A 25401-nucleotide genomic window follows, 5' to 3' on the forward strand; every position below is an offset into this window, starting at 1 on the left:
TGACTACAATGCAGGAGACCTGGGTTCCATCCGCAGGTTTGGAAGATCTCCTGGAGAAGAGAATGGCTACCCACCCCAATATTCTTGCCTGGAGAATTCCATGGACAGAGGATCCTAACGGGCTACAGTCCGTGGGATCACGAAGAGTCAGACACGACTGAATGACTAACACACTAAGTACTGAGTTATTAATTAATGAATCCAAAAGGGGAAAAAAAAACTTGTCTCCTTCTCTGCCGATTCCATCTGAAATATGAGAACGTCGCACACAGGGCAGTTAAAGCACTACATAGGCTCCTGGGTATTTGAGAAAGTTCACGGACACAGTTGAATGCACTCAGTGCCTTCTTGTCAAATAACCCAAGGCGACTGTGGGTGAGTCTTTGTCAGCTTGGTAATAATTAACTACTTCTTAAAATACAAAGACAGGGAGGAATAAACTAGGAGATTAGGACTGACATACACACACTATTATATATAAAGCAGGTAACTAGTAATAGCCTACTATACAGCATAAAGAATTCTACTCAGTACTCTGCAATGACCTCTATAGGAAAAGAATCTTAAAAAGAGTGAATATATGTGTATGTATAACTGATTCACCTTGTTGTACACCTGAAATTAATACAACATTGTCAATCAACTATACTCCAATTAAAATTAATTTTAAAAAGAAATACAAGTTTCTGACTTTATATCATTTTGATTTGCTTCTTTTCACTTAAAGGCTGTAGAGAGCTCATCTCCAGCTTGTTTCATGAATATGTGTGAATCAGGTACGCAGCAAGAAAGAATATGAAGACAAGTGTACCCATCTGAAATTCAGCCATTGCCAATATTTGTATATCACCAACCAGATGGTACAGGGGTTGGCCTGACCATTCATGTGGTCCAACCATTAACCTTTCCAGTAAGAGCTTCTCTGTTTTACACTTCCTGATTACTAATGACCCTTTCCATTACCTCTAATCCAGTGGTTTTCAATTGAGGGTTAGTAGAATCATCCATGGAGCTTTCAAAAAATGCAGATGTCTGTTGGGGGCCAGAGTGAGGCACTCGGCCCGTGGCAAAGGTCATGAGGAAGGAGGCTCAACATACGCAAAGGCGGGATCGAGCCTCAGGAGTCCCCCTGGAAATCCTCGAGCATCTACCCCCATAACTAGAGCCTGCCTGCTTTACTACTTTGTGCTCCCACCTACACCTCTGACTTTACGGGGGGCTGTCCCCCACCACCTCTTTCGGAGAAGGAGTTAACTTAGAGCTCCAGTTAATAAAAACTCCTGGGTGTGACAAGAGTGTTTTAACCTACAAACTCCTCTGAAGGTTCTCTAGCCTGCCTGACAGGCTTGTCTGGCCACATGTGATTGCTCACAGCCTCTCAACTGTGAGAGGCACGAGATGCTTTAAACCTTCTAAAAACAGGTTCCTTAGAAAAGTTAGAAAACTATGAGTATAATGGGCTGATTAGAAATTGTATTGGTGAAGGGTTTTTCATTTGTTGAGCCAATGTTTGTTGCTAAGTCTCCACATCCCCTGCCCTTACACACATTAATGAATATATAGAAGAAATAAGTATTAACCTTTGATATTAATCACATTAGACCTTAGGCTAAGTAAATTCTTTCCTTAACTAAAACCCACTACACCCTCACCCTATAGGAATGTAACTTTATTTGGGTGGCGTCTGTTTTAAGAATAATCACCCCTGGAGAAATAAGTGTCCTGGTTGACTGACCACTGTCACAAGGAGAGGGTCATAAATTGTCAGCAGGTCCCCCTGGCCAGAAGATGATGTAACACCCCTAAGACCTCTGTATACATTTGTATGAAGCACCTGACTTTGATAAAAGTCAGGACTGCTGACCCCACGTGACTTTGGCATAACATCTCAGTGTATAAAAGTAGCCCATGGAAAATAAAGAATTGGGATCAGTTTCTCGAAATACTGGTCTCCCCATGTCGCTCTCTGTCTCACTCTGGCTGAATCTCCATCTGGAGCACGGAACCCGCCATGGTTACTAATTATGCCTGGGCTTCTAAGATCCAACCGGGGAGGCCTCAGTGTCTCCTCTCCTTCGGGAGAACAGAAGGACGCCTGCGACCTACGTAAGTGGTGCAAAGTTCTTGTCTTGAAGTTTTATTGGTCTCCCACGTAAACCAAGCTACTCAGCCTCTTTTCTCCACTGAATTTTCCTACTGAGCTATCCTCATTCTATTACTCTTTACATCTCTAATTAATATCTAATTGAAGCTATTGTATCCTGATCCTCACCGACGCTGTCCCCGCTTCGAATACCCTGGATCAGCCGGGGCTGAACCCCGGCAGATGTCCAGGTCTTAACCCAGACCTTCACAACTAGAAGCTCTGGGGTTAGGGCTCGGGGTGCCATACACTTTCAAAATACCTACTGGGGATTCTGAAATGATATCTGGGGTAAAAATTTCTTCCTAATCCATTTCGTTCCCTAGTCCATTCATCACTCACCTCTAACTGGGCCAATCTTAATTCCTCATCTCAAATTTACCCTCTACCCAACAAGCCAGTCTCTAATTCTTTAAACAAGGCAAATGCTAAACCAAATGAGAGTTTTAAGTGATGATGGAAATTTTAAGTGAGGAAAGTTTGTGGTTAACCAAAGAAACTGGTTATTAGTTGAAATAATAATAATAATAAAACAGGGATTCCTTTTCTTTTACAAATTAAGTTTAATCAATAATTCAGCTTCAGAAATAAAAATAACTTCTAAAATGAGAGTACAAACATGTTTATTAAGTGTTTCAGAGTTTATTTCCCTTTTTCATTTGTTAGCAGATAGTGTTGATCCATTCTCTTGCTTGAATGTTGTAAAGAAACTAAAATTTTAGGAAGATGAACCACCTACACCAATTGTAAAACACCACAAATTCCCACTAGTAGCCTCAAAGGCAGAATATCTTCCTGTTTTTCTCCCTATACAGCTAGAATATAGCACCTGCATGAAGTAGAATAAGGAGTCACAGTTCACCTAAACACCACCCCAAAAGTGTCTGGCACTGAACTCAAGGACTCAGATTTCAGAAATCTGTAAACTATCAGCTACTTAATAAAATGAAGCAAATTAAATGAAACTTACAAAGGTTGAAGGTTCTAAATGGGCCAATTGTGTAAAAATATTAAGTTATGGGACAGTCATGAATGGAAAATATCCCATTTCCAGCTACTGGTGGAAATCTAGAAAAATCTGAAGAAAAAGACTATAGGTTAACAGGCACATGACTGTTTTTCTAGTAACACTTCAATTGCTATTTACAACTGTTTTTGTTTGTTTGTAATTCATCTGATCATTAAGGATTCAGATATAAAAAGAATTCCTGCTTTATTCTTTACAAGCTGTCAACAAGATGGAAAAACAGGGGAGGTACAGCAAACAGCAGCATGAGCAGAAAAATGAATGAAAGCTGACAGATATGGGTGGCAGGAGCCATCGGTGTCCTCTGCAAGGGGCTTCCACATAGACATGGAAGGAGGTGTGGCAATGCCCCATCCAATCACAGTGGGGACACTCACTGAGAGTGGGCAGAAACATCAAGAATTCCTGCTACACAAAATGAATCCACCTGAAGTATGTAAAGGTTCTGCAGTTAAAGAACTTACCTCTACTGTTGGTGAGAATTAGTCCTTTCCTACCAACTCCTCCCTTTAACACCTTCTCTTTATCAGATAGTAAAATTAAAAGGCAAAAAAAGGAGAAATTCTGCCTGGAGAGCTATAAAAATAGCAGCTTTTGACTTGTCCCCCATCATAACTATTGCTATTGACACCTGTTTGTTTAAAAACAGAGCACTTATATATGGTCATCTCGTGAGACTCTAACATACTAACAAGCTCTAAAAAAAGCACAGAAACCTGGAATCAATAAATAATCCCCCCCAAACACATTTTACCTAGTGATTCCATCTTCCTCCCTGGCAATGAAACATTTCCATGGTGAGGTTCCTGCTTTGCAGTATGAGTAAGGCATTGCAATCCACTAACTGGACCACGTAGTCCTAAATAAAGAAGAGCTGACTATGATTTCTACCTAAAATGTTTTAAGTGCTAAAAGTCTTTTGGGGTGTCTGTTTCTATTCTCTGGAAGTTCACAATATTCAATTCAGCTAACGAGATGACAGTTACCATTTATCTTAAATATAATCTTTGGATAAGCCAGAAAGTAAAACACCAGTATCCCAAATATATTCCCCAAGAGATAACCATATAAACATATTATATATATGAAGAATTTTTTTTTAATGTCAAACATTTACTATTATTTTTCTGGTCTTGAATCTTGGGTATTTCAGAATTTTCCCATTTTGTATGTTCCTTCTATCCTTAGGTCTTCCTAATTTCACACTACTCAAGGATTGGCTTTGTTTTATAACCCCTGATATTTCATTGCACTTAGCTAAAAACTCAGAAGTAAAGAAACCTACTTATAAAGTACGCTATGTCATCTACTAGAAAAACTTAACTTCAGCCATCTTACACTGCTGGCAATAACTGAGTTGCGAAAAAAGTGTTCTCCCTCTACAACGTAATAAAGCTTGTCAAAGTTTCCAAGAAACAAACTGTGACTTCAGCTTTTATTGCGTTCTAATCAGCGACTACAAAACCCCAGCCTCACAGATCGCTCTCCCCGTAGAGTGCGGAGGAGAATGCGGTGTAATCCAGGGCTCCGGGCACGCTGCCTGGGCCTGAGTAGGCAGGCATCCTCTTGATGCAGTACTGGGCCTGGTCTGGGGGCAGCTCCCGACGCAACTCCTCCGCCAAGATGTATGGCTGGAAAACAGTACACACATGTTTTAAAAATCAATGGCAAGACACACTGGAACTTAAATGGTTTAAATACTGACATACTTCTTGCATTTGTTTAATTGTTAAAAAAAGGATTAACTGAATCAGTCTGCTATACACCTGAAATTAACACAACATTGTTAATCAACTATATTCCAAAATAAGATAAAGATAAAAAAATAAAAGACTAAAGGTAGGGAGTCTAACAGGCACAGTACCAGACAGCCAACCAAAGGCTGAGTTTTACTTGTAATTTGTCTTCTGGCCAGTGGGAAATTTAAAATGCTTCACAGAGACAAAGGGAGCAGTACCATCAACACTTCTCAAATTGAGCCATAATATTAGTGAAAAATACTATGATGTAAATTTCATACAGAAAGATAAAGCGGAGGTTGGTTTATACCATACACTAATGAAAATATAGGAATATTTAATTTAAAATGATCAATGTGGTTTTTAAAAAATACATGTGATATGTGCTTGCTTTCCTACACAATTTATTAAAAAACTAGAGGCATGTTGCCACTGGTGAAAAACTCCTTCTAAAGCAAAACTAAACTGACATTGAACAATGGAGTCTTTTGTTTTTAATGTCAAATGTCCAAGAGAAAATAGGATAATTCTCATAAAATAGACTGATAGGTCAAGATAAATAAAGAGCAAATATATTGTAATATATAGTAGGGCTTTGGGTGTGTTAGATAAGCCTTGGTTTATTATCTCCTAAACCAGTTGGACCTTCTCCCCTCAACCCCTATCCACATGATAAAGGATTCATTTTAAAACAAACATAATTATTTTAAAGATAGTTTATGTTGTCAGATAAGATTTTTTTTAAGGTAATAAACATGGCCAAGCCGATGTGTTTTAGAATCCTAACTTCCTTTCCCTTTCAGCTAGAACACAAGACAAAGGGATCATATCCCAAACTGAACTTATACATATTGAAAAGTTTTAATATTGTTTTGGGAGATTTGAAAATTCTAAACTTGCAATTAAACTCCTACTTAATTTCTAGGTTACATGTAATGAAAAACTTGCCAATTTTTACAAAGAATGGATGGCTCTATTCAACTTTGCTCCAAGGGCTGGGCACAGTCAGTGTCATTGATCCTTGGGAGAAGGTTCTCAGTTTTCTAACATCTGAATTGCACTGTTTCATCTTTCAGAAATCTTATCTACCAATCCAGAATGTAAAGTAGGGTTGAACCAGAAAAACACACACAAAAAAACTGCAAAATTCATACTGCTGGTTCCTTCTATGAAACTCCCATAAGGACCAGGTACAAATGCCAAGACAGAATGTCTGTGTTTAGCCTCTTCCGAGTACACCAGCGTTACGTTTAAGTGCTTTCTGAATTCAGTGCGGATGTGGTATAAAAGGCAGCAGTATCAAAATCATTATTATTTGCAACATTGCTTCCATTCTTATTGGAATAAAGCAGCAGACTGTCAGAAAGGCAGAAGAAAATGTGTCGATGCAGACCTTGTCAGAAGCCAGGATCCGGAAGGACGCGATGACCTGCTCGGCCGTGTCGGTATCAGCCGTTTCTCTGGTCATGAAGTCGATGAAAGACTGGAAGGTGACGGTGCCCTGCCCGTTGGGATCCACCAGGGTCATGATGCGGGCAAACTCAGCTTCACCCTGAGGCAAGGTTGCAAGGAAACATTGACTTCAACAGTCCACAACTCCTAACTGTGCTGCTTTCCCGCTTTTACCTGTTGGCATGCAAGTTCCTTTTTGCTTGAAAACTTAAATACTCCCTGCACTTCCCTTCCACGTTTGGAACAGATTCCCCTTATGGGTGACTTAAGTTTACTGTTATTAACAGATTTTGAAATGTAGCTACAGCATCAACCCGGAAGCTCCTGATGTCCGAATTCCTTTCTCTCTCTGATCCATGTCGCCTTGGGTTGTTGTTGTTTAGTTGCTAAGTCATGTCTGACTCTCTCTGTCACCCCATGGACTGTAGCCCACCAGGCTCCTCTGTCTATAGGATTCTCCAGGCAAGAATATTGGAGCGGGTTGCCATATTCTTATCCAGGAGATCTTCCTGACCAAGGGATCAAACCCACGTTTCCCATCTCCTCCACTGGCAGGCAGATTCTTTACTGCTGAGCCACCAGGGAAGCCCTGTTGCCTTGGGACTTAACATAATTATGGAAGAAGAATTCAGAGACTTAGGCCTTTTCTCAGGCTATAATTGAGAAGAATAATACTGCCAAAGAGAAGGCAGGTTAGAGGCGGGCTCTTACAGTGGTTATTTGAAAGGGGAGATGCATCAAAGTAATTCATGTTTAAACAACATTACATATTAAGTCATTATTGACTGGGGGATTTTCGCAGAAACGAAAGCCTATAGGACAGTAATTTTTGCTTTGACTGGCCAAAAATTAATACGTTACTTCACTAACACTTTGTGGGTTATTACATTCAATAATTACACCTGACACCTATATAGTCTCTTCCAGCACAATGAGTTTCATTTTCACTTTCCGTATCAGAATCAATCACTAAGATATTTTGTCTTTTTGTTGGTCTAATTTTCACATTGGCTGAATCAGAACTATATTTGGAAGAACTATCATATTACGAGATACTAAAGTATACATGTCACTCGGACAATCAGAGAAAGAATTTGCATAAAATTCATTGAAAAATTCTTCACTCAAAATTTCGCTATGCATCATTTTAAAAAATTTTATGGTAATAAGCTTGTGTTTATAATATACACAAGTTGGGACAAGAAGCTAATGGGGCAAAATGTGAATGATAACAACAATCGTTAAGTTTTGCATAATGAACCCTTGACCAATTTTAAGTTCTAACAGCTTCGCATGATGACGTAAATTACATCACTCTCACATTTCCAGTCAATAATGTTCAGGTAACAAAAGACATATTAATATGTCTTTGGTCAGTAACGTGTTAACAGGTAACACAGAAGTAAGGTTAATACAGGTACTCACAACCCACAGGGAAATGTAAGATTTCTTAGCAGATTTTAAATTTTTTTTAAATAATTAATTAATTTTTTGGCTGTGCTAGGTCTTCATTGCTGCGTGGGCTTTTCTCTAGTTGCAGAGTGGGGGCTACTCTCTCGTTGCACAAAAGCCTCTCATTGTGGTGGCTTCTCTTGTTATGGAGCACAGCCTCTAGGACGCACAGGCTTCAGTGGCTGTGGTGCGTGGGCTCAGCAGTAGTAATCGCCAGGCTCTAGAACACAGGCTCAGTAGTTGGGGCGCATGAGTTTAGTTGCTCCAAGGCACATGGGATCTTCTCTGATCAAGGATCGACCCTGTGTCTCTGGCATTGGCAGGTCGATTCTTTACCACTGAGCTACCAAGGAAGCCCACTAAAAACTTTTTACCTTCTAAAATACTAGAGGAAAAAACACTTTGAAAATCAGGAGGAAATGCCACTGAAGTGTCTACTTTCAATGGGCAAATTGTAGGGTATGTAAATTATCTCTCAAATAATGCTGTTTAAAAACCATCAGGAAAGTTTTATGTTATCTTCCTTCACAAGGGAAAAACCAGCTGACCAATGACTGAATGAAAATATATGTTCTGACTCCGGGAAGTCATTTTCATATGGTACCAGGCAAACTGTCAATGTTACCTAGTAACCTTGGTAAATGAAACAATCCCAAGTGGGCTGCCACAGTTTAAGGCAGTTGTCTTCTAAAATACAAACCTAAATAAGCTCAGTAAAATATCATAGTAGTAAAATTTCAACTTCTGTCTTACCAGGTCATAACCCATGGAGATCAGGCAGGCTCTGAAATCCTCATGATCCATTAGACCATTCTTCCTCTTTCAACAAAAAGAAAGAAGAAAGAAGGTGAGTGTTAGAGGCAAAATAAACAACTCGACTTGACCAGGGAACAAAATCCAGCAAGAGAAGGGACACTTTGACATCTGCCAAAGAATTTTTAAAGGTCTGATTTACAGAAAGGACAGGCCCAACACAGGGACATTACATTACAAAATAATTTCTTAAAAAGGAAAAAGTAGGGAAGGAAGGTAAACAGCAGTCAGAAATGGAGACCACACCTTAGAAAGCAGGAGGAATACCCAGTGCTACTGAAAATGACCATGTCAGAAGCTGCCCACTGCCACCCACTGATGACCGAACACAATGTAAGTGTTGTGAGAACGCCTCACACTCTTGAGGCCCCAGGCAGACCTCGCTTGTAAAAGTCCCCCAAAGATGACAGCAGGGCTAGGATTCATGCTGCAGTCACGCTACAGCCACGCTACAGCCACTCTCAGGCCCAAGTCCCTCCAAGACGTAGAATCCTTAACTTAAACTTCTATTAATTCTTTTACTGGGCGGCGGGAAGGGAAAGCTAGTATGGAAGGAGTTCTTTTTTTTTTTTTTTTTAATTTTCACTCCTTCTTAGTTTTATTTTTTTTTTTAACTTTACAATATTGTATTGGTTTTGCCATATATCAACATGAATCCGCCACAGGTATACACATGTTTGAAAGGAGTTCTTGTTAGATGAATGAAAATTATTCACTGAAACTGGGAAGCTGGGTTTTTTGTTTTTTAATTAATTTTTATCGGACTATAGTTGCTTTACTTAAACTTTTAAACTTGGCAGGTTCTGCATTGTCCTCCTTTGCACCTTTGTTGCAAGAGACAGTCTCGTTACCCTGGATTCAAATAGATGTGGATTTTCCCTCTCTGAAGTGGCCCAAACAAGCGGAGCTGTCCTCCTAAAAGCCCAGGTGATATATGCAGGAACAATGGTCAATTATTTCCCTCCATGGAAGGAAAAAGACCCGACCTGAAGGAAGTCAGGTCAGTGTTATAGCATCAACAGTACAGCTGTGCTGAAGCCAAAATAACTTTAGTATCCATGTCTGTATATAATACTTTATTTATGCCTCAGGTCCCTGATCAGAAGTCTACTTTCTGAACTCATTAATAGGCCTGAATATGGCTGGTCTAGTCCACAGGCATTTTGAGAACCATTTAACTAATATCTGTAAATCATACACAGGGTCCTGAGCAAAAGAATGAAATATACTTTGTTAGGGATCTTTTAACAAATGGAATGTGGCCTTAAGAGTCACTATTAACTAAATGATAAGCAAACTGGGCATTTTCTTGTGAAGAACTGGTTTTACCCAATTATATTCAAATCAAAATATTAGATAATATTTTAAGGGTAGCACTAAACTTTTTATATGGTCATCATTTTGTTGATACATTTTCCTCATAACATTTCATGAGCTGATTTTGTTCGTTAAAAAAGAAAATTAAGTTTTATGGCAAAAGAGTAGGCTAATTTTCATCAGGTGCTTTACCTAAATAGTTAATTAGGAAAAGTACATTAGAGCTTTGTATTTAAGTGCTTAGAAAATGACCTAAATCCTTCAACTATATTCTGTTAAGGATGTACTTTCACTTAGAATAAATCTTGCTTTGCTCCCAACTACAAAGGCATTTGTTAAGTGATCTGTATAAAAGGGCCCACAAACCTAGACCTTGTCTGATGTCACCTTGAGCAACATCAGAACTTAGCACACTTCATTTCAGTGGCTCTTTTCTTCTGGCCTTAATCATCCTGTTTCCCAGTAAATTTTAAGGACATGACGACTTAAAAATAACAGCATGAGTGCTATTTCAAATATGTCTTTTGATGTCCCCAGCATTGCCTTTCATTAAGTAGGAGTGAGGTACCCTGTCGAAGTGGTTGAAGGAGGCTCTGAACTCATTCATCTGCTCCTGGGTGATGCCCTTCGCATCTCTCGTCAGGATCTGGGTCTCCACTTCGTTGATGGTTCTGGCGATAGTCGTCAACAGCAGCTCCCAGCCCACACGAATGTGCTACCAAGGGAAAAACAGCAAATGATCAGCTCCAGGTTCTCCCAGCAGGTCAATCTCGCCTGCTCACTTTCATAACAGGAGAGTCAACCCAAAGGGAGACAAGTAGGACTTCTCGATACATTTTTTTTTTAATTCTACTTTTGCACTTTCTTTCAAGATTCTATAGTGGGAAATACTCAGAAGTGAGGAGCAGGGTTCTAACAGTGACAACTAGCACCTTGTAGAATACAATGTACAGTGTACAGTCTTTCTGTCACTAGGAACACCTTTCTATTCACCAGGTAGCAGGATGAGCCCTGGATTACACCCACTGGCTCCCAGAAGGATCAAACTGGGCCAAACTGGTAGAAATGGAACAGTCCCATTCCTGGGAGTTTCTCCAAAGCAGTGCAGCGAATTCACTGTTGTGATAACAATGATGACAAAGGATGATGTTGATAAATAACAACTATATAGCACTTGATCTGAGCTGCTCAGGTGGCGCTAGTGGTAAAGAATCCACCTGCCAATGTAGGAGATGCAAGAGACATGGGTTCACTCTCTGGGTCAGGAAGATCCCTTGGAGAAGGAAATGGCAACCCACTCCAGTATTCTTGACTTGGAAATCCCATGGACAGAGGAGCATGGCAGGCTATGGTCCATGGGGTTGCAAAGAGTTGGACATGACTGAACGACTGATCACCCACACATAGTGCTTGATCTACTTCACAAAACGATTTCACATGCAGTGACAGTAAAGGCTCAATGACCCCTCACGTTCATACTTGTAGAACAAAACAGGGACAGATAGAGATAAATGTGGGCGGAAAACACCCTGACCAGATGAAATGGTCACAGGCAGACACCAGGGTGCCGCAGGCCTGTGTGGCAGCTGTACCTCCATAGTATAATTAGTGTGCTTGTTGTCAAAGACCAGGGCCTCCTGGATGAGCTGATGGTCGCCTTCCAGCTTGTCGATGTTGTTCTTATAGTTAATGATGTTGTGCTCATACTGCTTCAGTTGGTTCATCTGGTCCTCCAGGGCTCCTGTGATCTGGATGGAGCTCCGGGCAATCTCCTGGTGGAGGCAAGAGCAGGGGAGGAGGACAAGGTGAGCCAGCCTCTCGAATGACTCTGTGGGTGACATCCTTCCTGGTTCTGCTTCTGATGCCAGCTACACCAGCATTTTAGGCGGCAGCCAAAGTCCCTTATTTTTCAGATGAAGTAGGAAATAGGACAGTACCACAGCATGAAGGAAGACCTAGTTCTAACCTATCTAGAGAATAGGAAAAGAAAAAAAATCAGCCAAGATCCATGAAGAAAGGAGGCCTTTCAGCCTCTTCCAATGAAGACGGATGCCTGAAGCTGCCTATTTTCGAGGAGACCAGGGGATGGTCTGCAGGAATGTGGCTGCCAGAGAGATTTCAGACCACTGGGTGCTTCATCAGCAGTCAAAAGAATTCCCTAGATTTTTAGATGTTCTCCTCTTTAAGAAAGAAGCTAACAGTTTATCACCATAAGGGGGGACTCAGAGAAAAAAAAAACAGTAGGTCAATAAATGTCTTTTGGCTGTTCTTGGTAATAAAATGAACCCAGAAATCAGTGTCATTCAAAGATTACTTTTCCTTAAAGGTTCTGAAAATGCCAAGTATTTGTGACTCTTCACGCATCCTCCTTAGGGATGGAAGGTTTAAAATCTAGGTCCTGCAGAGGCTGAAAACGGAGGAGACCATCACCATTTTTAATGACAAGATGAATGGATGACAGCGAGAACAGCCTCCCAGCCTTCGGTGCGTGTGCACCCTCCCCCAGCACCCTGCCCTCATCCCAACCCCCCTAAACTGATGCACAGGCTGCAACAACCCAGGGGCCACCCTGGTGACTTGGACAGGGCTCTCACAGCACTGAGTGGACAGCAGTGGTTGTGTCAGCTTGGGGACCGATTTGGAGGCCGTGGCATGCTCTCTCTGAAGCACCAACCCACCTCCATCTTGTTCTGGATCCAGGGCCCGATGGCATTGGCCTGTGCAGCAAACTGGCGCCGCAGACGCTCGTTGGCATGCTGGCGGGCCAGCTCCTCCTGCAGTGACTGGTCCCGGATGGGCACGAGCTGCTTCACCTGCCAGCATTCAAGGACAACAGGGGTTAGAGGCCAGTGGTGGTCCAGGAAGAGTGACCAAGATAGGTGGTGGTGGGTGGAGGGCAGGGGTGGGAGCAGAGTGGGAGGGGAGGGGAGGAGAAGGAGGGGGAGGGGGAGGAAGGGGAGTGTGCTCCCTACTTTAGGGACTAAGGGGGAGCTCAGTCTAGCCTTGATTGCCACCCAGTGCCACCAGTGCCTGCTGAAAGGCTAAGTCTGCATGAGGGACGCTAACCATTTGTCCAGCTTGGGGTTCCCGGCCTGCAGCACTAATCCGGGGTGGGGGGGTGGGGGTTGCGGTGCAGGTTGCAGGGCTGGGTGCAGAGTGCAGAGGATTTGTGAACTTGAATGAACCAAAACTGACATCCTTATTTTCCCCAGCTCCAGAGGAAAATGAGCATTTCCTTCGATTATGAATATGGACACCAAGTCCACTGTGACTCTATCACAACAGGAATCACATTCTTACATACATTAGTTACTGCCTACCTCTCAAAATATGATGGACACTCATCACCACTCACATTTACTAGGTCTGCTATTAGACCTAGGTTTAAAATATGGTAGTATATTCCAACTTTAAAAATACATTTTCTTGGTCTTTTATTTTTTATTGATGTATAGTTGATTTATAATGTTGTGCTAATTTCAGTTGTATAGCAAAGTGATTCAGTTATATGCATATATATTTTAATAACTATTTTTCAATGTAATTTATTTGCTTTGTAACCTTTAATATTATTTATGAATGTATACATATTTTTATCAGAAAGGAGCCACAGGCTTCCCTGGACTACCAAAGGGATCTAAGACACAAAAAAGTTGGGAACCCCTGCCAGGTTCATGAGCTCAACCCTGTACGATGCTGGCCCACCAGAAAGGATCCCACCTGGCCCATATTTTTTTCCATTCCATTTGTACCCTGTGATTTATATTTTATGCTATGCCTGAGTTCTCTTTGGATCCACAGACAAAAGAGCTACTTCAGAAGCCTTTTTCTGTGTGTACTGGCAAAAAGACATTACTATTCAATGTCCCTTTTACAAAACTCCCTCTGGAAAATTTTGCTCTATAACTTAAGTGACAGGAGAAGAGTTTGTCTCACTTTAAGGGAGGGAAGCTCAAGAGGGAGGGGACATATGTATACCCGTGGCCGATTCATGTTGATATCTGGCAGAAAACAACAAAATTCTATAAAGCAATTATCCTTCAATTAAAAAATAAATAAATTTTAAGAAAAGAAGTGACATATTTCCCTTTTTCTGCCCAAGGAAACTACTCAGCTCAACACCGTTTCCTTTTTACTCTGACTGTCCGAAGACCAGAGCTAATTTTAAGTTCAGAAACAAGAACTAACTGTCTCTCAGTTTAACAAGAACTTAACTGTCTCTGTGGAGAAGGCAATGGCACCCCACTCCAGTACTCCTGCCTGGAAAATCCCATGGACGGAGGAGCCTGGAAGGCTGCAGTCCATGGGGTCGATAAGAGTCGGACACGACTGAGTGACTTCACTTTCACTTTTCACTTGCATGCATTGGAGAAGGAAATGGCAACCCGCTCCAGTGTTCTTGCCTGGAGAATCCCAGGGACGGGGGAGCCTGGTGGGCTGCCGTCTATGGGGTCACACAGAGTCGGACACGACTGAAGTGACTTAGCAGTAGCAGTAACTGACTCTCAGTTTAACACTTTCTTTCCCATACCTGTTTCTTTCCCCTCTCTTTGGCATGGTTTGTAACTAAACAGTTGTTACATGTGTTTTTATAGCAAGCCACCTCAAATCCACCTGCTGGACTTCTTTACTGAAGACTTAGCAGCCTACTAAGATAACCGTGCTACAATTTAAACCATGAAAATAAATCTTTCTTAAGAATGAGACAAAAGGGTTCAAATGATCCCACTGGACTATAATTAAATCTGTACAGTTTCCCAAAATATAAGTGGCAGTAAATGAGTAGAGAGTCCTTTGGTTCCCCATATACAGTTTCCTAAGTAATTTCCCCACATTTTAAATTCACACACACTCGGGACATGTCTATCCCATATTCTTAAAAATCTCTGATGAAGTACCAGCAGAAAATGGATTCCACCAAATTTTCAGCTGGGGTTTTAAAAACAGTTTCAGTATCATAACCTGTACTGAGTTTGCTAACACTGAGAAGATTTTCCTTAAGGACAATCATTTCTACTTTCTTACAGATCATAGAAACTGCTAAATGTATTTAGATATTGAAGAGTGTAACATATTTCATCTGTGAAAAACAAGACAACAGGCCCAAAATAGAGTCGCTTATACTAAATCCCACTCCACCAGACCTAGACTTAAATACAATTTCCGCTCTCCCAGAAATGGAATCTTAAAAACCAGTCAATCAGGAATCACCTGATCAGCACTAGTGCGACCATCTGCCAGGTAGACCCCTAAAGGGAAGTAACTTTGCAATAACCAACCTTCTTTTTTTGGCCATGTAACTTCCTTGTTCCTACTCTTTTCTGCCTATAAAAGTCTTTCATTTTGTACAGCTCCTTGGAGCTCCCTTCTGTCTGCTAGATTGGATACAGCCCAGTTCAAACTGACTTTTGCTCAAAAAAAGCTTAAACTTGCTACTATGCCTCAGTTTCTCTTTTAATGCAACTGTGAAATTTGGGGTGAAGGGCAACTCTGATCACCAGGGAGTCACTCTAACTTCCCCAGGGGTTCACCTCTTCTCTCCACCTCAGCTTGAGAACATCCGCCTCACCCCACACCCTCCTTGCCCACCCCTGGACCTTCAGTTACCCACCTTGTCCCACTTGGACCGGATCTCGTCCACGGTGACGGTGCTGTAGGGGTTGCTTGAGCTGATCCTGATGCTGTAGCTCTGGATCACCTTCTCCACCTCGTTCTGGATGGCCAGGATGGACTGCCGCTCGCCGTCAGCCTCGGGCAGCGTGGCCTTGAACTGCTCATGGGCAGTGATCAAGCTCTAAGCCAGAGACAAGTGGAGAAAATCTGACTTACTTCAGAGTGAATTTTACAGGCATATAAATAACTTTACAACTGCAGGACTCTCCAGTGGATGACAAATTCTGAATGTCTCAGAGAAGCTATCTGGTACACAAAAGTCAAGTTCGTCGAAATGGGGGGAAAAAAAGACCTCCTGATGACTCACTGGTGTCTATTAATCCAAAGTCTTTAAAAAATAATTGTTTTCTTCTTTTAAAACCCATAATTGATTTAATCATGATGCTCAGCTATTGTTTAGGTCTTACTCACCAGCAATGCACAGAACTTAAATTAGCTGCCTTTCCTAATGACCAGGGTTTATTTACCCTTAGCCCCTCAAAAGGAACCCACCATTTGCTGCCTTTAAACCTACAGACCACCAGGAAGTACCTCCCTTTCCTGCAAAAGAAAAAGGCCACAGAAACCAACTCATTCCCCTCAGGCTTTATAAAGCCTCCACTTAACAACCCTATCCTTGGACCCTAGAGGGTAAAACAGCAGCTCCTTATGTTCAGTTGTATGTAGATGCCATGGGGACCACCTTCCAGGGCCATGCTAATACTCAGTACAGACGCTGCAACCAATCAGCTGCCAGCACACCTTTCACTAAATGAAGAGACTACTTCACGCATCAAGTATGGCTTCCAAGGAATATTTTGATGTCTCACTTATTCCAAAAACGATTTTAGATTGCCAACCTCTGCTTAAGAGTGCATGCAAGAAACATTGTCACAGCTTCTTTCACAAGACAAAGGCCATGTTCAAGGAAGTAATTTCTTTCCCCCTACAACCAGGTACAAACCCTTCTAGAATGCTCCTTGGCAAAAATTCCTGTTCCTTGGTTGGGTTCAAATCCCAACCTTCACTATTTCTTTTATATCTAGATTATTTTTGATGATCCAACAGTATTTTCTCTTTATATTCCATTATACATCAAATGGTCTCTAAATAAATTGGGTCCTGGCTATTTGAGAGGAACTTACCTCCCTAAATCACTTTTAAGTCTTATTTGTAATTCTGATGCTCCAGAAGAGATCCAAAGCAGACCATTTCGGATTGTGGGGAGTAGAAGGTGCTGGTTTGTGTTTTATTTATGCTTTATGGTCTGGTGAAATTCCATAGATTTTAATGAACAGTAAATGCGAACACTGCAAAGTAGGTAACTTACCAGCCAATAAACTCATCATTTGCTGTGACTAAGTCCAAGAGCATATATGTCTATTCTGCTCATATGATTTCACATTCTATTTTAAAGAACATACCCTTTTAGACATATTCTCCTTTATTTGGCTGATGTTAATTTATTTTTTTTTATTTTTATTTTTTTTTCTAATTTTATTTTATTTTTAAACTTTACATAATTGTATTAGTTTTGCCAAATATCAAAATGAATCCGCCACAGGTATACATGTGTTCCCCATCCCGAACCCTCCTCCCTCCTCCCTCCCCATACCATCCCTCTGGGCCGTCCAGTGCACCAGCCCCAAGCATCCAGCATCGTGCATCGAACCTGGACTGTAGCAGAGTAGTATACACATTTTTAAGCTAAAGGTCAAAGGGTACATTGGGCTTTCTAGTCCTATACATGCGTGTGTGTTTTTGGCTTCGCTGCACAGCATGCAGAATCTTAGTTTCCTGACTAGGGAGCAAACCCCTGCTTCCTGAAGTGGAAGTTCAGAGTTTTAACCCCTAGACTACCAGGGATGTCGCCAGCCACATTTTTCTTAATTAAAAAATGAGACAAAACAAAAGAGAGAACTCTTTTGAAATTACGATTCATTTCTAGTAGTGGGAACACAGAGCTGTGTTCACTTACCTGGATCTCTTCAATGCTGTGGACAATGAACATGTCTTGTAGATCCTCCATGGCGCCTTCCATCCAGTTGTTGAAAGGAGCTGCTCTCTTAGCAAACTCCAGGTGAAGTTGATCGATGGTTTCCAGCAATTTCTCAGTTCTCTGAAGATTAAATAGAAGTCAGTGTTATCATAGACTAAATCAGAAAAAGTTCTCGGAACATGTAAAGATGCACTCCAAAGCAATAAACTATTATCTGACATTTCGTCCATCACAACCCTCCCATTATCAGCATGTGTATACAAAAAGATTAACTGATGTCCAAATGACTAGGCTGAGCCCTGCAGGTCTCTGAAGTGCCTTCTGAATCAGAGGTGGATTTAATTACATCCAGAGTCACAATGTTCTGAAAGTATTTAAAATATTCTACCACCTGTTACTCTTGTATTTTTTAAAATTTTTATTTATTTATTATTTGTCTATCTATTTTGGCTGTGCTGGGTCTTTGTTGCTGCGAGTTTGCTTTCTCCAGTTGTGGCAAGTGGGGGCTACTTTTCATTGTGGTTCTCAGGCATCTCATTGCAGTGGCTTCTCTTATTGCAGAGCATGCGCTCCAGAGCACAGGCTCAGTATTAATAGCTGTGGCACAGGCTTAGTTGCTCCGTGGCATGTGGAACCTTCCCAGGGACCTGGGATCAAACCCATATCCCCTGCATTGGCAGGCAGATTCTTAACCACTAGACCACTGGGAAAGTCCCCACATCCTACCTTTTGCAGACTGAGAATCCACATAGAGTATGCAGTAAGGTGCTTTCAGCTAACGTACACTTTAGAAGTTAGAGGACCTGATTCTCTAACCATGCTGGTTCATAGAAAATTCATGGTATCGTCCTCATTTTATGATCAACACTGTGCCTTTCCCAACAGTCACCTACCTAGAGAGGACAGGAGGAACTACAGTTTCATGTTCTTAAATCCTCATTCAGAATTTAACTCGGAGAACCTCTCTGCCTTTCTGGCCATTTGAAAGCACAAGGCTTCAAGTCACAGAGAACAATATTATGCTCATTTCCTATGGCAGGGAGGCATCTGGAATCTAAAAGTCTTCCATAGTTTGGAGTCATTTTTCCTCTTGTTCAAAAAATTTGAGCTTTCTCTGTCACATGCCTGGTCCTTCCTTTCTCTCGTCGTTTTTCTTTAAGTGAATATATTAACAGCTGGTTCGCATCTCGGAAGCCTGATATTACACATGTTAAAAGCTTCATCAGAGTCAGGGTGAAAAGACTCAGAAAATTGCTAACTGCTTCTTTCTTCATGTCGTCTGAGTCTTCCATGGTGAGAGAAGACTGCATGTGTGCATGCTCAATCGCTTCAGTTGTGTCTGACTTTGCGACACTATGAACCACAGCCCACCAGGCTCCTCTGTCCATAGGATTCTCCTGGCAAGAATACTGGAATGGGTTGCCATGCCCTCCTCCAGAGGATCTTCCCGACCCAGGAATCAAACTTGTGTCTCCTCTATCTACTGCACTGCAGGCAGATTCTTTACCACTGAGCCACCAGGGAAATCTTGAGAGATGATTAGGTTCAGCTAAAAACCAGCCACTTACTTCTGTTTCTCCAAGTCTTACACTTGAATAGGGCCAGATTCACCCTGATTCTGCTTCACATCCATTTTTGCTAACCTCAGCATGTGTTGCCATCTTCCCTTTGAATGCCTCAACTTCCAGTCTTCCTTATTTCCTGACTCAGTCTCAGCTCAATTTACTCTTAGATAAGGATGTTGGGAAATTCACTGCCACTATTATTTCACAAAAATGAGTTTATACCATTATCTCATTACTACTGGACTTTTGTATTTTTAATTCAAAAGGGCATGTCATTGCCATATGGATAAACGACAACAAAACTACCAACTTTCCATTTTCCTTGTTCTCCTGCTTTTCATGTTCTCTGTAGAAGCTCTATTCACTACACATGCTTTTTTTTTTTTAATATTTATTTTATTTGGCTGTGCTCTGTCTTAGTTGTGGCACACAGGATCTTTAGTTGCGACATGTGAGATCTAGTTCCCTGACCAGGGATCGAACCTGGGACCCCTGTATTGGGAGCATAGAGTCTTAGCCACTGGGGCACCAGGGAAGTCCACAGACAATCTGTTTTGGTTTATACACATCATGCCACAGAAAAACAAAATGAATAACAGTGAGTTAGAAAAGGAACCTCTGTTAGAAGGTGTCATGCCAACAGGTGGCCTGGAGACTCACCTCCAGGGCCTCTCTCCTCTTCTGAGTGAGCGTTCCCAGCCGGTCCCACTGGTCACAGATTTTCTGGCAGCGATCATTAACATTCACAGCGTCGTGATAGTCCAGTTCACTATCAGAAGGGAAAATGAAGAATAACTTTCCCAGATGACATGAAGAAAAGTGGACACAGGCTCAAAATAAATTGGTAGTAATTAAAAAAAAAAAAAAAAGATGTAATGGAGAACGAGCAGGGTGTTTCAGGGTTTTGTTCAGCACTGCAAACATGATCGCTATTCTCTGACATCACAGGAAGAATTAGGAAAATTCTTGCTGGTCAACAGATTTCTAAACAGAGAGAAAAGCTGTCCTCTTGACACCTCAGGTTAACTTTATTCTGCCTTCATTTTCTTGGCCGGGCCCCTGGAGTGCATTATTTTTAAGTGGTGATGTACCTGTAAATGAAGCCAAGAATCTGACCTGAGGACAGTCCCAGGGACCGTGCTGAAGCCACGGTGACGGGAACATCAAATGAGTCATGGGGGAGGGAGGGAGAGGGGGATAAGCCTGCACCCCATTGTGTCCTTGGCTCCTCTCAAAGGGCACCAGGCTGGACAGAGCACCACGTCCTGGGGGGAAGGCAGGGGGCGGAGGTGCTGGGACTCTGAGCCCAGCAGCACCAAGCCCTTCCTCTCTGACAAGGACTGACTCATGTCACTCGTGTGACAGCAGGGACACCATGACTTCTCCCTCAGGGGTCCCTGTTCCTCACCAGCCCTGCTGTACATCCTAATGGGATCTTTGTGAGGTGAGATAACCTGAATTTACCATTCAAGCAAATTATTGACTAGAAAGTAAACCTAGTGTCTCTGGGGATAGAAAGTTTGAATCCTGGACAAAATTTAATCACCCTTTTAGTTAGGATGAAAGCAAGCCTCAAAACGGTCCAAAGTGAGGCTTTTAGGAAATTCCCTCCTATCGGACCACATCCATTTCCCTGAAGCTTATTCCTTCTTTCGACTCTAAATTAAGGCAATGGCTGTTAACCTGCTTTTTATTCTCTTAAACAAAATTAACTTGTCTTTATTGAATGTCACTGTTTCTGAATAAAGGAGATGCATGTGTTGTGATGTGAGTGTGCTTTCTGTGGGTAAGACGCTCCCAATCATCTAAAGAATCCAGTTCTTAACAGCAGCTTTGTACACACGTACTCACACAGACACACACACACACACACACATACACACAGACACACACACACAGACACACACCACTAACTGAGATGGACTGAGATTCTCTGATTATTATAACCAGAAAATCAAAACCAACCAAAACATGACAGCAATACATTTAGCCCTGAATACAAAGTGAAAACGATATGGCTCTTCAAATGCAACTATTAAAGAGCAGAAAGACTTCAGAACTAAAAACCCAGGAACCTTCTAGTGATCCACAGTGGAGGCATCAATCACAGCTTTCTGTGATTATCATCAGGGCGAACATTTATCTCTCTTTCTAATTCATACATACTAGCTCTACACACGGAGAAGGCAATGGCACCCCACTCCAGTACTCTTGCCTGGAAAATCCCATGGACAGAGGAGCCTGGTGGGCTGCAGTCCATGGAGTCATTAAGAGTTGGACACGACTGAGCAACTTCATTTTATTTTTTCACTTTCATGCATTGGAGAAGGAAATGGCAACCCACTCCAGTGTTCTTGCCTGGAGAATCCCAGGGAAGGGGGAGCCTGGTGGGCCTCCGTCTATGGGGTCACGCAGAGTCGGATACGACTGAGGCGACTTAGCAGCAGCAGCAGCAGCAGCTCTACACATACCGAATTCCAAGGACTTAGGGAGTGCATAGCTGTGCAGGGTATTTTCTTTTCTTCTGTACTTTGAGGACTGCATAAACATTCATTATTTTAGAAAAGGTAAAAAGGAAAGGGAGACTAATAATAGTAAGATGAACACAGGTTTAGATTCTGTGGTTCCTCTCTTGAGTGAGTAAAGAAATACACATTGGGGATACCAGGAATAATAATAATATAAAATTGTTACTTAATTTTTATGAGCAATATTTGAAACCATCCCAAATTATTTATGGGAACTATGATATAACATTAAATTGCTTGTGTTTCCCTCCCTTTTTTTATTTGAAATTGTTAACAAGCAGCCAGATGGCCAACATTCAAGAAGCATAAGAAATAAGACAATGGTAAAGCCACAAATACAGTGAAAAACTGGATATGAAAGCCACAAATATTTAAGAATATATTTGGGCAAGGCTGAATAAGAAGATAGTTCTAAAAGAGGCCATCTCTGTTAATTAAGGAATTCGCTCCAGTCAAAAGGGAGAAACATGAGAGTCTTAAAATGTAACATTATCATAAAAAACATTTACTATTGGTTGTTTAAAGTTATCATTATGTGACAAGCTCTAAAAAGTGTACAGATCTATCAGTGGTAATAATGAGGGATAGAGAAGTAGGGAATGGAATTCTGTATTTATGAAAAGGAGCAAGGATCTTAAAAAAAAAAAGGCTTAGGAACAACAGAGCAGCCCCTCTCTGGAAGGATGGCCACAGCCAGAGGCAGCGTCTGGATCAGTGGGACCTACAACACCCACCAGGGCTTGAACTACCCTGGCCTCAACCTCATGCTAGCTCCTCCCATAAAATAAAGAGCATGAAAATGAAACGGCACTTATTTGATGACAAAGGAAAGTGGTGCCTTAATATCTCTTCCTTTGGAGGCATCTTGGTCTTTGGTTTCACGGGCGGGGGGTAATATGGAGCATCTCATGCACCCAGGCCTGGGTGAGGCCCCCTTTGCAAGCCATGCTCCCATCCCGAGTGCTCGTTTCTCATCCTCTTGGAAGTGGAGCTGCCTGTGCAGGGCGTGAGGGTGCTCTGCCCGATGGATGGACACAGGGACGCTACCAAAACCAAAGGACCAGCACAAAAGTCAGTGTCACTCTTTAAGGAAAAAAAAAATAGGACCCGGACTGTGACTCAGCCATGAAAAAGAATGAAATAATGCCATTTGCAGCAACATGGATGGATCTAGAGAGTGTCAAACTGAGTGAAGGAAGTCAGACAGGGAAGGAGAAATATCCTATAACATCCCTTATAGATGGAATCTAAAAAGAAATGATATAAATGAACTTACTTACCAAACAGAAACAGATTCACAGATTTAAAGAATGAACTTATGGTGGCCGGGTGGGGGGAGGATGGGGGAAAGGGAGAGTTAAAAGTTTGGGATGGACATGTACACCGAACTATATTTAAAATGGATAACCAACAAAGACCTGCCATATAGCACAATGGTTCAATGTTATGTGGCAGCCTGGATGGGAGGGGAGTCTGGGGGAAAATGGATGCATGTATATGTATGGCTGAGTTTCTTTGCTGTTCACCTGAAACTACCACAACACAGTTAATTGGCTATCTGAAAGTGAAAGTCTTGTCGCTCAGTTGTGTTCGACTCTTTGCGAACCCGTAGCCCTTCAGGCTCCTCTGTCCATGGAATTCTTCAGGCCAAGAATACTGAGTGGGTAGCCATTCCCTTCTCCAGGGGATCTTCCTGACCCAGGGATCTCCTACATTGCAGGCAGATTCTTTACTGTGTGAGCCACCAGGGAAGCCCTGATACCCCAATACAAAATATACAGTTGAGGGGGGAAAAAAAACCCAATACAAAATAAAAAGCTTAGGAAAAAAGAAAAAAAAAAAAAAACCAGGACCAATCCCATCACAGCATCCTCTGGCTTGGATCAACATTTAGGAAAGGACAGGAAAGGCGGGCCCCCACGGCCCCCTCCCTGGGAATGCCTGGGGAAGCTCTCTGTAGGGTCCTTGGTGGGACCCAGGGCTCAATGTCAGCGGCGGCGCCCGCAGGCAGCACGTACTTGAGCTCCTGGGCGATGGCGGCAATCTGCTCCACACGGTCCTGGTGTGCAGCCAGGTCGCTCTCGAAGGCCTCGTGCTTCCGCAGCAGAGCCCGCACTTCCGTCAGGGTTGACGACTCGTAATCCTTCTGCAGCAAGATCTGCTCTTTGCCTGCAATGGTTGCAGCAAGGGAGTGTGAGGGCTTTGGCCTCTTTGCAAAGTCCTGGGTCATTTCAGAAAACCAAGAGAAGGGAGAAAGAAGGACAGCCCTGAAGAGGCAGAGATAATATCTCAGCTAGAATTCAGGCTGTCACTCTGCTAAGGAGGCCTTGAGCCCCTGTGTGTTCTGGAACGGTGGAACGCACACTGCGTGCATGCTAAGTCACTTCAGTCATGTCTGACTCTTTGCGACTCTAGGGACTGTAGCCTGAAGCCTTCTCTGGCCATGGAATTCTCCGGGAAAGAATACTGGAATGGGTTGCTGTGCCCTCTCCCAGGGGATCTTCCCGACCCAGAAATAGAACCTCCATCTCTTAAGTCTCCTGCACTGCCAGGTGAGTGGGAAGCCCGGAAAGCACACTGAGCACGTTCTAAACAACAAGTCTGTGTTATTCCTAAAGAAGTACCTGACTTCCTTGTGATGCTCAGTTAAGCTAGTAATTACTAGCCCATGAACATTATCTGGGATTATTAGACAAAACACGTGTACTCTTACTTGTCTGCCCATGGGTTCAACCATCTTAGCCCGATTCTGCTTGTTTGAAAACTTTATTTTTTACTGAGATTAAATGCAGCCTGTGATTTTTTTTCTAATAACAACAGAAAAATTTCTCTCTGAAACTGTTTCGCCACAAATATTTCTTAAGTCAAGCAAGTTCTGTGGTTATAACTGGACCCATTTTTATTCCCTGGTTGATGACCTTTAAGAATGTAATTCCACAAAGCTAGACATGGAAAGCAAATGTTCACATACTGAATGATGACAACACAGCACTATGTGCCAAATGCCAACTGAAATACCTTATAAATACGAACTCATTAAATCTTCACAAAAACCCTGTGAAGGAGGGACGACTGTTACCCCACTTTGCAGAGGACACTGAGGCCCTGAGAGGTAAGAAGCATGCAGGGTGCACAGTTGGGAGGTGTCAGTGCTAGGAGGCCAACCTGCCTGGCTGCACATCTGTGTGACCGTCTTGCTGTGCAACATGGACAGTCAAGCAGTACGACAGCAAAAGGAACCCAAAGGATGAGGGAAACCTCCCTGTCCTTTCTCAAAATAGATGATCATGTCACGAGGGGATGTTCTGTTCTTCTACCTCAGCAAAGAGCGCAGAGTCAAAACGATAGCACAAGCACAGCATCACAGCCATGCAAACAGGTATGCCTGTGAGGCCTGAAAGGAGCAGATGAATCTAAGTGAAACAAGAGCATTGGGAAGACAGAAAACCATACCTTGTGTTCTTTCCTTGCAAGCAGATTTTCTAAGTGGGAAATTTTGTTGCTTTTGTAGCATTTAATAAAACTTCTATCTGCAGAAGCTAGTTTCTGGGCCAGGGCTGTCTGACCCACAGTTAGGGAATAAACAGATGATTGTGGAATCAGACAGAGGAAAGTAGGGTGAGTCAGGAGGAGGCTGGGCCTTAAGGAGGACGAGGCCTAGCTGTGTAGTTAAGTGTGGGAAGAATGTACTATGAGTCCTGTTTGGTAAAAACA

The 25401-nt window shown here is 42.2% G+C and overlaps 1 protein-coding gene across 1 annotated transcript in view; it reads right to left on the reverse strand.

Annotated features, from left to right (window-relative positions):
- Positions 1 to 2686: 2686 nt before the first annotated feature.
- ACTN2 (actinin alpha 2) overlaps positions 2687 to 25401 on the reverse strand; it is a 78907-nt gene continuing 56192 nt past the window's right edge. Inside the window, exons 12-21 of the mRNA XM_086382796.1 lie at positions 23706 to 23856; positions 19820 to 19928; positions 17574 to 17714; positions 15555 to 15737; positions 12622 to 12756; positions 11536 to 11715; positions 10512 to 10658; positions 8567 to 8632; positions 6303 to 6461; positions 2687 to 4801 (exon numbers count right to left, since the gene is read on the reverse strand). Coding sequence (XP_086238922.1) covers positions 4643 to 4801; positions 6303 to 6461; positions 8567 to 8632; positions 10512 to 10658; positions 11536 to 11715; positions 12622 to 12756; positions 15555 to 15737; positions 17574 to 17714; positions 19820 to 19928; positions 23706 to 23856 — 1430 coding nt within the window. The 3' untranslated portion in view covers positions 2687 to 4642. The remainder of the gene's footprint in view (positions 4802 to 6302; positions 6462 to 8566; positions 8633 to 10511; positions 10659 to 11535; positions 11716 to 12621; positions 12757 to 15554; positions 15738 to 17573; positions 17715 to 19819; positions 19929 to 23705; positions 23857 to 25401) is intronic.

The sequence above is a fragment of the Bos grunniens genome, chromosome 28 (assembly GCF_055505025.1).
Source record: "Bos grunniens cultivar Pamir isolate PY7600 chromosome 28, Bosgru_T2T1.0, whole genome shotgun sequence".
Lineage (NCBI taxonomy): Eukaryota > Metazoa > Chordata > Mammalia > Artiodactyla > Bovidae > Bos > Bos grunniens.